Source organism: Alligator mississippiensis, chromosome 5, assembly GCF_030867095.1.
Source record: "Alligator mississippiensis isolate rAllMis1 chromosome 5, rAllMis1, whole genome shotgun sequence".
In the NCBI taxonomy this organism is placed as follows: Eukaryota; Metazoa; Chordata; order Crocodylia; family Alligatoridae; genus Alligator; species Alligator mississippiensis.
In genome coordinates this window covers 137,386,373-137,402,429 of record NC_081828.1, presented here as the reverse complement: position 1 = coordinate 137,402,429, position 16,057 = coordinate 137,386,373, and the positions used below count along the sequence as shown (strand labels likewise).

Here is a 16,057-nt window from a genome sequence, read left to right as displayed (position 1 = left end):
AAAGAATAAATAAATAACAAATTAAAGTAACTTTGAATCTGAATTTGGTATAAGTGCTTGGACCCTGAATCACGAGCTCTATAAAAATGCCTGGTAACAAAAAAAAAAAGTAATTAAAAGGGATTATCAGTAACACGAGAGTCTCAAAATGCTGACTTTTAGCTTTACTGTAATCCCAGAATATTAATGTTACCACCACCCAGTATAAATCAAAAACCATTAAGCCATCGCCAATACCTGTTACAATCTAATCTGATACAGGAAAAATGCAACAGTTTTTTAAATCTAAACTCTTTGTTCTCCCCCACCCCTCTGCTCCTAGGCTCAGGAGTATCCTTCTAGCCCCGATGCAAATAATTCCTTAAATCCTGAACAACTAGAAGGTTTTGAAGAGATGCGTGTGGAGCTTGACCAGGCAGATTTGAGGCAGAGAGAGCTTCAGGATCGGATTCATCAGCTGGAAATTGAAAATCAAGAGCTTCAGGCAGCCATTGGCCTTCAGAAAGAACAAGTGCAAGTGGAAAAAGAGAAGAGCAGCAACTACAGTGAAGAGAACGCCAGGCTGACAAAGATGATAGCAGAGCTACAGAAGCAATGTGAAGTCTCCCAGTCCACGCAGAGTACTGTTCACGACCTGCAGAAATGCTTGCGGTCATTAGAACTGAACGCAGCTGAAAAGCAAAAGGAATACTATACGAAACTAGAGCAACTGGAGTCCAGCAAGGAGGCCTGCACCTCAAGACTGCACCACTTGACTCAGGAGCTGGAAACTGCTCAGGCTTTGGTCAGCATGAAGGACCTTTGCATCAGTGAGCTTAGTGACAAGCTGAGCTCTACAGAGCAGAAGAACCTGGACCTCATTGCAAAAATAGATGCTTCCTTGGGTGAGAAGGAACAACAAACCACCACTAACTATGACTGTGCTCTAAAGATCCAAGAATTACTAGAAAAACTTCATCAGGCAGAAGAGGAAAAGGCTGACATACAGAAACTAAGCAATGAACACCTGTCCCAACTAAAGACAGTGAGAGAAGAACTGCAGCTGAAAGAGGAGGTACAGAAAGAACTGGAATCTAGGTATGATTGCCTTGCTGCTGACTCCAGGGAAGAGAGTGAAAAATTACTTATGAGCCTGGAAACCATAGCAAAGGAAATGGATGCACTTCAGAAGGCGCTGACGGTGAAAGGCAAGGAGGTAGCTGACCTCCAGATCCAGATGAAGGGCTCGCAGGCTTGGGTGGGTTCACTGGAAAAAAAACTTGAAGAGGTCAGAAAAGAAAAAGAGCAACTTGAGGAGGAGTCCAGCATCACTGAAAGTACCCAGAGACAGAAAGTAAATGCCTTGGCAGAGCAATTGGAGCTTCTGGAGGACCGCACAGCAAAGCTGAGTCAGAACGTGCATAGCCTGGAGGAGCAAAAAAAGAAACTCCTTTCTGAGAAAGACCAGATCAGCCAAAAAATAAAGGCCTTGGAGGAGTGCACAGAGCAGCAAAGCTTAGCTCTGAGTGAAATGGGTGAAGACAACAAAAAGCTGAAATCTGAGAATACAAATCTGCAGCAAGCCAAGAAGAAGATGAAAGAGAAGCTGAAAAACTTGGAGGCATCTAAGGCCTCTTCAGAAGCTGAGGTGGCCAGGCTGAGAGCTTCTGAAAAACAGCTCCAGAGTCACATTGATGATGCCTTGGTGTCAGTGGATGAAAAAGAAAAGAAGCTCCGGGGCCAGAACAAACAGCTGGATGAAGACTTGCAGAACACCACAAGGCAAAACCAACTCTTGGAAGAGAGGCTACAGGCACTACGTTCTGAGTTCCAAGAACTGAGACAAAGAGAAGAAGCCACCAAGGAGTCTTTAGCTGTCTTGCAAGGAGAGCACAAGAGTGCCAGACAGAACAGTTTACAAATGGAGAAGAGTTTGTTGTCCCTGAAGGAAAGTGAAGAATCTCTTAAGTCGCAGGTGTCAGAGAAGGATACGAAGCTCCAAGACAGGGAGCAGCAGTGCAAGCAGCTAGAGGCTGAGCTGGAGAGACACAGAAAAAAAGCAGAGGCTCTGGAGATGGAAAAGCTAAGCGTGGAAAAAACGTGCCTTCACCAAACAAAACTGATTGAATCCCTTACTACTGAGAAGAATTCAGTGGAGAAAGTCCAGCTGGAGCAGGCAGCCTGTCAGGAAAAAAAAACCCAAGAGCTAGCTTCCAAACTGGCTGTGACTGAAGAGCAGCTGCAGGTCAATCATGGTGAAGTGTCCAGGCTGCAGACCGCAGTCATTGAGCTGCGAGCCAAACTTCAACAGACAGCTGATGAACGAGAGAGGGTGCAAGGCAAGCTGGATGTCACCGAGGTGGTTCTGGAAGAACAGAAAATGCTGGTCCAGCAGCTGAAAGAGCAAAGTGAATCACTCAACAGAAGCCATGTGCAAGAGCTGGTACAGTGCAAGCAAAGAGAGGAGGCTCTGAAAAAGAAGTGGGAAAAGGAAGCCCATCAGAAAGCTGAGATGGAGAAGAACTTGCTGAGTCTCAAGGAAGAGCTTTCTAAGGTGAAACAGTGTTTGGAAACTATAAGAACAGAAAATGTGGAGCACAAAGACCTTCTCCACAGGACCAACACTGAGATGGCAGAACTCGGGATTCAGATCTGTTCCCTGACCTCTGAAAAGGTGGCTGCAGAAGAGAAGCTGGCCCAAGTCAGTGAGAGGCTTCATGAAGTGGATGAGCAGGCAGCAAAGGAACAGGAGAGGCTGCAACTTGACATCTCTGTGCTTAAGCAAGAGAACCAAAACCTGCAAGACAAACTGAGGGAGGCTCAGGTATGTGCTGCAGCTGTTCCAAGCCTGCAAGCACAGCTGGAGATGGCTGAGAAACAGACACAGAACTTCCAGGAGAACAGCAAAGAAGAGCTGTCTTCAATAAAATTTCAGATGAGCACAGAGATTTTAAATTATCAAACAAAATTCAAGGTAAGTTGATGCTGTACAGTGTTCATTTACATCAGGAGTGTCAAAGATCTGGTCTACACTGACCTAACATCTGGCCCATGGTACTGCCGGTGGTCTCAAACGAGTCTCACCAGCATGTGCTGGACCTGGCCGTATACACTGGTTGTGGCACACAGAGCCAATCCAGCATGTGTTTCACATGGCAGGAAGGGCCAAACCAGGATGTATGCTGCTTGTGGTGCCCATGGCAGACCAGCCCTCTTTGTTGGATACGGTGCCAGTCTGCTGGACACACAGCATTCATGGCCAATCTGGGGCTCATGCTGCATGCAGCACCCATGCTGAACTGGCCCTGCTCACTGTCTCCAACACTTGGAACTGGTCTATGGACCTGATCTGGCCTGCAGACCAGCCCCACACCCGTGATCTGGATTACAGGGCCGGATGAGTTTGATACCGCTGATTTACATAGTAGGGAGGAATAATTCCCTCCACTGCAGAGATTATTGGCTGAAATTCTAAGGCTTGTGTTATGCAGGAAGTCAGACTACATATTCACAGCAGTCACATCTGGGGCCTTAACCTGTGAATCTATGAATTTAAAGAGATTTGTCTCTGAAAACCATGTGCCTGACTGCAGTGTGCTAAGCAGCCTTGGGTCCTGCTGACTTTTCATACTGAAGTAGATTCAGCTTCTCTAAAAAACAAATGACCCAGTATAGCTAGGATGGGGCTGCACACTTTTTAAGGAGATTTTTGAAACATGGGTTCTGAGACTTGATGACTGCTTGGCTTTAGTAAATATTTATTCATCAATGACCTTGAAACATTTCAATTTGCAATGTACCATTTTTTTTAAAAAAAACTGTTATCTAAAAAAACCTGCTATCCAAGTGGGGCCTAACATGCAGGGTGTTTTATAGCCGCATTGGGCTACCTGCCCTCAGATCTTCTTGATTCTCTGATAACAGGGGTTGAGGTGTAAAAACCCCAAATGGTGGTTTCTCAAGAGGTACTCGCAAAGCAGCATCAACTTACTCATGACACTCAAAGAAGAGGTCTGTCACAGTAAATTGTGCAGAGCTTATAACATGATCCTTCTTCTCTTTCATTGGGTGCTATGACTAACAGAGAAACAGTTCATATTGTTGACATTGAAGTTGTCATTGGGCTTTACTTTTACTATGCTGTTGATACAGACATGAGTAGTTGGCACCTATCTTAGTGGCAGCATTTGAGGCAGACTGCACGCTTGAAAGCGTATTGCAATATTGGTTACCCTCAGCCCACATCTTAAGGTTAGCTTGTATGATCAAAGAGCTAGAGAACAAAGTTAGGACACCACTAGCAGCCTTTGAAAATCCCCACTCTGAGGGGTTTTTTTAACAGCCACCGATATAAATTTTGCTTCAGCAAGCCCAGTTCAATTCCTGCTCTTGTAGGATGAAATCCCTGAAAAATTAAGTAGTGTGTGTATGTTTTTGCAGCTCTGGAACTGAGACTAAGCCTCCTGGGTGATCAGGTTTTTACATCCCTCTGTACCCTGAGATACTTATCATTTGGAGAAATAGCTCATTTACTTTCTACTTTGTGCATTTTAGTCTCCTACTTATGTACATGTCATATTTCTTTCTTGCACTCTTAGGATGATATTTACTTGTTTAGCAGACTGGGCTGTTTCTGTTAAAGGATACACAGGCCCACAAACATAACCTGATTACCTCAAAAGGGGATTATGCCATGAATTTTAGGCTCAAAGTTCACTTGGGTTCCCATCAGAAATTGATCAGCCACATAATAGACCAGGCTTTTCCCTGGTTCAACTTGAATTGTTCATTCCTCATCAGCAGGCAATTCCCAAATGGGAGGTGAGGGGGGAGACACAACTCTAGTGTGAAGTCTAATAAATGTTTTCTGGACTATACTAGGCTGTCAGCGAGGAATGTGAGAAAGTAAAAGAGCAGCTCAAGGAGCAGAAGCAACAACTGGGTGCAACAGAAGAGGAGATTGCAGAGTTACAGGTAGGTGCTTGATCTGATTAAAAGACCGGGATGTGTTGTGTCAGCAATCATTTGGATTGTAGCTGATAAGGCAGGCAGCCTGCCTGGTAGCTGTCTGGGACCCTGAAAAACCACTTGAAGAAATAAAGGTTCCCAGGTCAAGTAGTCTCACATTTGGGTGCCTAAAGTGAGAGATTTTTAAAGGTACAAATGGTAGTTGAGCACTTAGATGCCTAAATACAGACCCGGGGCATAGCAGTTGGCACCCTAATTTGAAAATGTTGCTTGTCACATGTTAATAGAACAGGTGCTTTTGTACTTCCTTTTACATGTAAGCCTTACGTTAATCAAGAAGCCCAAAACTGGATATTTTATTTTCATGTTTCTTTTAAACTTTAAATTTAAAACTTTAACCGTTTGAGCATTAAATTTTTCTCTGGGGTTTCTTATTTCTGCCTGTAAAATACTGCTTGCTTCTGATGAAGTTTACTCATTGACTGTCTTCCTTGAAACATTTTTTTCTGCAACAGAGAGATAAACACTCTTCTGCAAAGGCCTTTGTGTGCTGACTAATAAGAATTACCAGGACAGTTTAATGCTGTCTTACTTCCCTTATTCAGCGTGACATAAGTAATCAATCCCCAGTATACAGTTAATTAGCATCTGATGATACAGTAATGTTTTAATTAATGCTTTGGCCTAAACTTCCCCTTTAAAAGCATTATTGAGCTAGTTGACTATGTTAAGTGCATAACGGTTGATAAAGCATTATTCCTATATTTGTGTGTGTATAAATACATGCACACAACTTTTATAAATTTTATACACCTATAAAAATATTTTATTATTTTTCTAGGCTACAAACACAGATCTGTCTAACAAACTGGATCAAGCAACAGAGCAGCTGACTGAATACGAATCTGTCAGGCTGAAAAAGGAAGAGGAGGTGATGTCACTGAAAGAAAACTTGGAAAGGTAAGCACTTTGCATCTATTGCTTAAGCTGTACATGAGAAGCCAAGTCAGACAACAGCAACCAAAGCAAACGAAAATTGCTGTTTGTGGCATAAGGGGGCAGTGGAAATAATGTATGAGCACTGAGCTTGGATTGGGATTGTAGACAAAAAAAATTTGACTTGCCAAGAATGCAAATTTGTTTCTCAACCAAAGTGAAGTTTTATGTTCATTGCATTTCTTATCTCCTTAATGAAACTATCCTACACGGTGCTAGACTTTCTTCATAGGGGGCTGTTGGGACCTTTATAATACCCCACAGCTCTCCAGGGCTCCAAGTCATTTACACCACTACTGCTATGTTCACTCTACAGATCCTGAATGAACTGCTTCTGTCTCTCAGAGAATTAGTTAGTCTGATCACAGCATGTGAATAGAAGTAGTGTAGTCGTATCCATACAGCACCACACACTGTTGTAACAGCTCCTTGCAGCAGATGCATCTGCCTGCTTGTGCCATGGCAATGTGTGTGTGTGTGTGTGTGTGTGTGTGTGTGTGTGTGTGTATAGGTTTTTTTGGTTTTGTTGGGTTTTTTTTTGGGGGGGGGGAGGACCTAAAATTTGGGTCTGTCTTGGAAAAATTGAGATGGCTGGTTGCTTTATTTATGGGTCTCTCTGTGCCCAGTTTGCAGATGACACAGTCATTTATGGCACTTTTTATAGAGTCCTGGATGTTTAGCTCAAGCATCAACAGCACATGATTTTAGCTATAGGGAAACTCAGTTCTGTCCTTGGTGTCTCAGCCAGGGGGACAGCCATCATAAACGCACCTGTAATAAGGGAGCAGGAAAATGGTCTCTGGTCCCCAGAAATTACTGACTGTCAGAGGTGCCCCTAGGTTAACATATCTTTGCATAGCTCCAAAAGTGCTTGAAAAGCTAAAATGAACCTTATGTGGCAGCACTCATGCTGAGAGAAATTTCACTGGAACTACAGATTTGGTCAGGAGACATTTCACCAGGGCCTTCCTGAAGAAACAAAAACTGAGTTTACAATTAATATGCAAAATGAATTTGCATTTAAACAGGACCCAAAAGGAAGTTGACAAAGCAAATGAGCAAGTCAAAGAATATAATGACAAGCTCAACAAAGTGAAAATGGACAGAGAGAGCAATGACCAGAAGTTGTTTGCTGAGCTGGATGATCTAACAAGAACCAAGCAATTCCTGGAAGAACGTTTAATAGAACTCATCAGGTTGGTACAAAAAACCCCAATCATTCAATTGCAGGGGGCTTAAATAGTGCTGCTTGAAGGATCTAATCTTTTATTCCTCAACTGGAAATGAAGGTAACGGACAAAATTTATGAAATCTTGTTAAGTAGTAGTTAAGTTCAATAGTTAAGTGATACTTAAAAGTAATATATCCCAAATGTTCCATTTTGTGGGGAGATCTGTTTTGCTATGTAATTCAGAATTCGATACGTTTCCCTCTTCTCCCTCAAAAATGAGTCTGTATTTTTTTCCAGCCAGTAATTTTTTCTCCAGTGTGTAATGCTTACAGTTTGTCTCTACAGTACAGTTTTTGAAGAGCTGAGCCTAAGTGGCCTGCCGAAGGTCATGCGTGCAGGCAGTGGCAGATGCCAACTGAACTTCAGTCCCCCAGTCTGCCTTGTGCCTTAACCACAAGACAAATTTTTCTTTCTCAAAAAAAAAAAAAAGACTTCCCTACACTGCCTGGAAATTTCTAACCACTTTTAGAACAAAAAGACTAACATGTTGCAGTATATGATAAAAAGTCAGGGGTGTTTTACTTTCAGCCTTCTAAGTGTTTGAGCTTATGAACTTGTTGACATGTAGCAACTTTGGCAAAAGGTATAAAATAATGCTACTATTAGATAACACAAGCAACAGAGTGCTGAGTGGTTTCTTACTTCTTTAAGAATCGTGTCCTCCCCTTCTTACACAACAGTGTTGTCCAGACTGGAAAATCTTCCCTGCTTAAATCAAATTAAGAATGAAAACGCACTTCAGCCATCAGATATCAGTTACTCAGCAGAAGATGAGATCCTATGGAGAGGTTCCTCCTACATGTCATTTTGTGAGGCTGGCTCAGCAGTAGAACTGGTACTATAGTATGCTTTTATCAGTTATTACTCCCCTAAATACTATCAAAAATTTGAAGAATTTATGAACTTAAGGAATTTATTAACTTATTGGGCTGATGCCCAGAAGTACCCATTCTTCTCGTCGGGATTTTTCGTATTGTCCAATCAGAAAACAGAGATAGTTACTTATTAATGATAGTTATCCAAGGAGCTGTGAACTTAACTTGACTTACCTTGACAAGTTAATGATCAAGAAGACACAGATGTGTGAAGTTCCTAAAAAGGAATATAAAACTCTAAAACTCTTGGTTCAGAGGTGATACCTTTGATTAGACCAACTAGGAAATAGCAAAAAAAATCTTTCTTTTTTGCTGTTTTTTAGTTGATCTAATAAAAGGTATCACCTCTGAATCAAGAGTTCTAGAGTTGTATATTCCTCTTTGTCTCAGACCAACACGGCTTTAAAACATATCCCGGAAGTCCCTAAAAAGTCTTTTTATCACTTATCCTTTCCTAGATATACATAGTGATGGTTGCTAATTAGTAGGTTTATGATAGCTGTAACTTTCTTTCTCAGTTCCAGTCTTTCCAGAGGCCATTTTCACAGGTGATACATGGAAGAAGGATCGATTATGCTAATTTTTCAGGCATCAAGGTTAAGTACAGACATTCGGGAGGTTAAATTGGGTTCAGAATGGCTGCCTGATTTAAACTTAGCTTGTCCCAGTGCTAACCTTACACTTGCGGACTTGGTCTCAGTGACCAACAGTCAGTCTAAACCTGTAACAGAACAGAAGTTCCATGCACGCAAACTGGTCTAAAATTACAGAACCCGCTTTAAGATAAACCTGGATCTGTGTAGTATCAGACTCATTCGATTTGGGTTAAACCAGTGCATGCAATTTCTGTCCACCTTCCCTGTGCAGCCCTGGGGCTGGGAAAACCCAACCACTGCCCCCAGGCCCAGGGCTGCTCTTTCCACTCCCCTCCTCTTCTGCACTGGGCTATTTTCTGTCCCTCTGGTCCCTTGCTCCCTTCCCAGCCAGCGCTCTCAACCCCCATCCCACAAGCAGCTCTGGTACAGCTGCTTTTATCAATATTTGTGCTGCCAGAGCCAAGCAAGTAAGTCCTGGTGTGGGGAGGGGCAGGAGAGATGGAGATGTAGGATTGCTGGGGGGGATACCACCCCACCCCACCCCACTCCAGCCATGGGTTGTGCCTGCCGCCCCCACTCCTCACAGGTTGCACCTGCCCCCCCACCTGTGGGTCACACCTGTTCCCCTACCCCACCTGCAGGTAACATTTTTCCCCCATTCCTTGGCAGACCCTTGATCCCCTCTAGTTCGCTAGATCCCTAGCCCCCTGACTAGCCCTCTCCATCCTGACTTACCTGATATCAGACAGCCATTTTTAATTGATTTAACCTCCCCCTAATGCCCCTGAATGTTTGTACTTAGCTCTTTAAACCCAGTTATGCCCACTCTCAGACATTTAGCAGAGTCTAAATTGGTGTGGCTTTTCATTGAAAAAGATATCATTGAGAGTAGTTTAGCTTAATCTGGTTTAAAATTAATCTAGTTTAAAATTCTACATTTTACAGATGGGTAAACTAAAAAGCGGAAAAATGAAATGGAATCATAGAATAGAATCATCGAACTGGAAGGGACCTGTATGGTCATCAAGTCCGGTCCCCTGCCGTGGGCAGGAAGTTTGAGCTCAGATGAGCTCAGCAAGGTGCCTTTCCAGCCTCGTCTCGAACACCTCCAAGGAGGGCGACTGCACCACCTCTGCTAGGAGCATGTTCTGGTGCCCCATACAGAGAAAAAGTTTTTCCTTATACCCAACCTGAATTTACCCTCTATTAGTTTATGCCCATTAGTCCTCATCCTCCCTTGAGGTGCCCTCTTAAATAGTTGCTCTCCTAGTTCTTGATGCTCCCCCCTGAGGTACTTGTAGGCAGCTATCAAGTCACCTCTCAGCCTTCTCCTCCTCAAGCTGAACAGGCCCAGTTCCCGGAGTCTCTTTTCATTGGGCCTGCCCTCCATGACCGTAATCAAATGGGTGGCCCTTCTTTGTACCCTCTCGAGTTTATCCATGTCCTTCTTGAAGTGCTGTGCCCGGAAGTGAGCACAGTACTCCAGCTGAGGCCTCACCAATGCTGAATAGAGGGATGAGTACCTCCTTAGATCTATTGGCCAGACAGCGGCTGAGGCACACCAGAGTTTTATTGGCCCTTTTAGCAGCCTTGTCACGCTGTTGGGTCATATTCATCTTCCAGTAAATCATGACCCCCAGGTCTCATTCAGTTGTTGTGTCAGCCAGTAGGCCACCACCCATTGTATAGTTGTTCTTCCTACCCAGATGAAGGACCTTGAATTCTTTGCATTTGTCTTTGTAGGGATAAGGATGCCCTCTGGCAGAAATCAGACGCTCTGGAATTTCAGCAGAAGCTGTCTGCAGAGCAAAGATGGCTGGGAGACACAGAAGTAAACCAGTGCCTGGACTGCCAGAAAGAGTTCAGTTGGATGCTACGCCGACACCATTGCAGGTTAGTTCACTGAACTGTTTTAAACATGTTTTTAGAAACCTGGAAATAAATATGCTAGTTTGCATAAAAAAATATGTATTGTTTCTATATTTCTGCCGTTCAATTGGATGCATTATAAAATATGCATGTTACATGGCATGCCTGCTTTAAAAATTATTTGCTGAGATGGTTTTATTGTTGTTGTTTTTTTGCAACACTCACCTAGTTACAACCAGTGTCCCATTGTATTACATTCTGCACAAACATAATTCACTGCTTAGATAGAATCTGTTAAGAAATTATTACTTTTAATGCATAAATCTGATTTAGATGTAGTCTGCTTTAAAATATAGAAGAGCTAATTGATTAATTTTCTACAAAATTAGCCTCTTTTTGTATTTTTAACAGTATAATGATGTTTACATATGTATTCACTGAAAAGTTTCAGTGAATATATTTCACACTCTTGGTAGAGCATTTATTTAAGCAATCAATATTTTGTATCTCTTGTGGGCAATTGATCACATAAGACACACAGAACTTGCTCAGTTTTCCAATTCAGTAACATTTTACACTAGGGAATATCATGCAGTTATTGATGAAGAGGTAATTCCCATCTCCCAGGATACATTTTCAACTGAAGGATTTCAGATAAAATTTGTACAAATTGCTAACAGTTTTGCCAGAACCAACTGATATCCCAAATACTTACGGAAAAACAGCTAGCATTGAGATTTCATCAGTAGCAGCAAACTGGACTGGGTGCTTTTAATCATGAAAATAATAACCAATTCACTTTAAAAGCGTTTAATTGGTCTAACAATAAGAAAGTATCCTGGTATACGTCTCTTTTCTTCTCTCTCTCATGATATCACTACTTTTCCCTTTTTTGGAGAGCATGCAGCTTAAATGTACTGAATGATTTAGATTAAGGATGGTTTGAGGAATATGGGCATGAGCCTGTTCATACTACCCAGTATATTTAAAATCAGTGGAATATTAATAAATATGTCATTTTTATTTGTTGAAGTTTATATTATTATATTATCTACAAATTCCTTTTCCTTTGTCATTTATTTGTATTGAGAATATAAGGTACCAGTATGCCCCTCTAGACTTTGAATGCTAGGGAGACTTGATTAATTGCAAAAAGCAGAATTGTTTGCACTGAGAATGTTGCCAATTAACCTACAGAAAATGTAGGCTTCTCTAGGGCACAAGATACTTTTTACCAAAGCCTCAACCATTGTGACATCACTACTTCTGGTTTTAAGCATAATATATTCATGCCTTTGTTTTTGTTTCTTTTTCTAATCTCTAGAATATGTGGTCGCATTTTCTGTTACTACTGCTGCAACAACTATATGATGACAAAAAGTGGCAAGAAGGAACGTAGCTGTAGAACTTGCTTTAATAAGCCTAGAGTGGTTGTCGATAATGCAGAAGGCTCAGGATCTCCTGTCAACCAAGGGGCATCTCCATTAGAGTCACCAGTGTCACCAAACAGGAGAGTTACAGGTTAGTCAATGTACTGCTATTAAATAAAAGACTTGACTGGACTTTCATATCCTGACTGACTTGCACTTTCTACAAATCCAATTATGTCAAACAGATCTAAGTCGAGGAATAATTTGTACTACAGCAGTTGCGTACATTAGTTAGTGGGTGCTAATATTCATAAATTAATATAATTTCCCATTTATATTTAATACAGGTGAGTCATTGTGGAGGTTCCCACTTAATCTTATACTAAAACTTCAGTGTAGGCAGAATAACGGTCTTATACATAAGCTTTGAAACAATGATTGATACTTCTTGTAATGTTATAACTGCATTTTATATGCTTTTATGGTAGTTACCAATGAAGCCTCCAAGCCACAAGATGATGCAACATTCGATATCATCACAGACGAGGAATTGTGCCAAGTGCAGGATTCTGATTCTGCCCTCAATGAAAGTCAAACTGAAGTAGAATCTATGGACCAGAGTGTGACAGATCTGTGAGTAAACACCGTTAACACAAAACCAGAATCATCTGGTGTCGGTTTTTTCTGTATATAAAGAGCAAACAGACATTCTTAGCCAGATTGATATTTATTTCAGATTAAGAAAACAATAATGCAAAAAAGTAAATTCCCCTTTCTTTTATGACAGTTAATGAAACCAAATGCAAAACAGTGGCCTATCAATGCAGATAGGAGAGTCCGTAGAATTGTAAAGATACTTGACACATATACCAAAGAATAGCAATTGCACACTGAAGTCTAACGCATATATTTTCCAAAAAAAGCAGAAATAACCACATCATGATATTGAATTCTGTTACTAATTTAATCAGTTTCCAAGTAAATCAGCCAGAAGGAGCAACTGAGCATTCTCTATTTTTAATTCTTAAACTGCATCATTCAATATGATTTTATGTATATTTCTATGTTAAGTAAAAATTTAATTTTACATTATGTTATAATCATTTGGATATAAAAATTAGTGCATTTGGTTGGTTGTGATCATCATTTTACAGAGGGGGAAACAGACATGGGGAAGACTTATGGGACTCTCCCAAAGTTATAGGATGACTAACCTCATGATTCCTCAAAAAAGATTGTAATGCAGCTTAAGCAAGTAATCCAGGAGATGTTCCTCATGTTGGTAGAGGGAGGCAGGGGATCCAATATAAGGGTCAGCCCTTGAAAACACAATATAGCTCACCTTGATTAGAAAGACTTGATTCATCTTGCTATCAGCCTCCAAAAGATATTACTGCTGGGGAAGCCACAAAATCTGTACAACCACTATAGAAGCAAGGGAGGGGGCATATTCTATATACCATTTGAATTCTACATTTCACAGTTTCATAGCTGTTAGGGGCTGGAAGCGATCTTACAGATCATCGGGTCCAGACCCCTCATTGGGTTGCCAGAAGGGATATTGGTATGCTCTTTTGGTTCAGGGTTTATAGACAGGAAAGCCAGAAAATGGTCTACTTTGCTTCTTTCTAGTTAGCAGTTAGCACTGTTTCTGATACTTTGCTCTTGAGTCCTTAGTGTTAAAAGCAGAGCTATTAGGGCTGTGCAAAGCTTCAGATCATGATTCGGATTCGGAGATGATTCGGATGATTCGGAGGCTGATGAATCCAAATGGAATCACTGGAAGCTTTAGGCTTTCTGAATCGATTCAGAGCTTCCAAATCACTTCAGAAAAGATTCAGAGCCGATTCGGTGAGTTGGCCGTAGAGTATAATGGAGAATTAGATATCTTCTTGAAACTTGGTAGGCTTCATGCTCTCAGCAGAGGCTACCACCCCTGCAAGTTTCATCCAAATCAGACAAAAAACAACAAAGTTATAGATATTTCATTGATTCCCCATTATACCCTATGGCTGGATCTCCGAGGCGGCTCCAAAGCTTCGGAGCCGCTTCGGCTGGATCGAAGCAGGAACCCGGTCTGTAGCTCTAGATTGGATCCCTGGCATCCGAAGCGGCCAGATCCAAAGCTGGATCAAATAGATGCCTACTTGCACAGGCCTAAGAGCCATTTCCATATCGGAGGGCCTCAGTGTGTGTGTCTACACATGCATTTACTCCAGCCTAGATTTATTGTGTAGTAAGATACTGCAGAGTAAGGATTTTGGGGTAGGTGTGTACACATGCAGATATTAGGGATCAAATTTTCACCTAGTTCCCTACAGCCCTGCAATGGACCCCTGCTGCCACCGGAAGGAGCTCCAGGCTCCCCCTGGGTGCTAGCCCAGGGGCTGGCAGAGAGCACCAGCTCAGGAGACAGTTGTTTCCTGGCCCGGGGGGGGGGCCTGCTGCTGCTGCTGGGACAGGGACAATGTCCCTCTGCCCCAGTAGCAGAGAGCTCCTGGCCCTGGCTTCCTGATCAGGGGCGTAGGGCTTGGAAAGAGTTGTAGGGGAGAGGCAGGCCCCAGCCCCCTGCCCTAATCTGTTGGTGGGACAGCTAGCATCTGTCTTGCTGGTAGCTGCCCCACCAATGGATTGGAGCAGGGGGCTGGGACCTACCCCACCCCTGCAGCTCTTTCCAAGCCCTGTGCCTCAATCACCTGAGACAGTTCCCGGGCAGCTCTGGGCTGCATGGGAAAGTTGGCATGTGCAGCCTGGAGCTGGCTAAGGACTACCTGAAACAGGACAGGTAGCTTCCAGGGGCAGGAGGCTATCTCCTGCCCCCTGGTAGGCAGCTGACTGGGAGCAGATTTTGCTCCAGTCAGGCATCTACACAAGTGTTATGGTGCTGTTACTAATCTTGAGTAAATTTGCTGTTTGCATTTGGAGGTAGCAAATTTACTCAGGATTAGGGAGGTTTACTGGAGAGTAAGTATGGGCACGTGTAGATGCACATGCTTACTTTACAGTAAACTGTGGTAATGCAAAGTTAAGCATCTCATGTAGATGTGCCCAGTAAGGTTATCCTTCAGCCTTGGGTCTCTCTACTCTGTGACTCTGCTCACTCCTGTGAAGCAGGTCTTTCCCACTTGGGCCTGCTCTATGTCTACCAAATCCCAAATGTGGGGCACTGCAGCTGCCTTAGAGTGGTGCCAGTCATGTGCTATTATACACACCCAAGACAGAGCACTGTAGAGCAGCAGTGGGGTATGTGCCCAGCACTGCTGTAGAGTGGCTACATTGCCCCTTTCCCTGGACTTGATATGTGTGGGGCAGCCTTCATAGCAGTGTGTCCAGGTTGGACTGAATCTGGCAATTGTAATGTGGTTTTGTGATTTGAAAAACATGCATCAAAATATCATATGGCAGCTGTGGTGAGTTGTCATTAAAAAAATTCACCAGCAGCCTCCATCTATGGCAACACTAACGTTTTCACAGTTATTTCTGTGGCAAGTTGGGGCTGCGTGTAGCAGAAGAGGTGTTATTGTCAGATCTTTACTGCTCTTCTCCATAAACATGCAAATAAGTGTGGAGGTTTTCAGTCTGTACGGTCATAACTCTAACCGGTGTTTGCTCCACTAAATTCTGGAAGACTGCACTGACTGGCTGAGTATCTGGAGCAAACTGTTTATCAACATTTTGTTTAAATAAGGGAGACTGGAAATAACATACCAAGGAGTGTCATTTCAAATCATTTATAAACTCTCTCTCCTACTGGCAATCAAAATAAAAAAGCAAAAAGAAGGTATAGAATTTAGTGACATTTCAGCCTGGATTGAAAGTGTAGCTGATGCAATACTAGTCCATGCAGTACACTGGGAACTTATGTTACCTTATTATGTGGAAATTCTACAGAAGTCTCCTAAAAAAAAATGATTATGCTATCATCAGTATAGCTGGAGTGCTGTTATAGCTGCATTGGTCCAGGAAATATGTCTCTCATCATCAGTATATTAATTTACCATTGATTAAGATCTTGTTTCTTAAAATGTATAAAAAAGAACAATTCCTATTTATTATTTGTTTGGTTGGCTAACACCAACAATTAATTACTTGCTTTCCACTGTGCTTGATGCTAAACAACACACAAAAGATAATTCTTCCTCCAAAGTAGTTTTAGTGTAAGGACCCAGTTGA

The 16,057-nt window shown here is 42.3% G+C and overlaps 1 protein-coding gene across 3 annotated transcripts in view; it reads left to right on the top strand.

Moving 5' to 3' along the window:
• Nucleotides 1–16,057, top strand: part of FYCO1 (FYVE and coiled-coil domain autophagy adaptor 1) — a 79,056-nt gene that overhangs the window by 33,960 nt on the left and 29,039 nt on the right. For all 3 annotated transcript variants that reach the window (XM_006261946.4, XM_019483530.2, XM_019483528.2), the window contains exons 8-14: nt 323–2,953; nt 4,861–4,953; nt 5,789–5,907; nt 6,972–7,139; nt 10,389–10,538; nt 11,839–12,035; nt 12,373–12,517. In XM_006261946.4, coding sequence (XP_006262008.2) covers nt 323–2,953; nt 4,861–4,953; nt 5,789–5,907; nt 6,972–7,139; nt 10,389–10,538; nt 11,839–12,035; nt 12,373–12,517 — 3,503 coding nt within the window. The remainder of the gene's footprint in view (nt 1–322; nt 2,954–4,860; nt 4,954–5,788; nt 5,908–6,971; nt 7,140–10,388; nt 10,539–11,838; nt 12,036–12,372; nt 12,518–16,057) is intronic.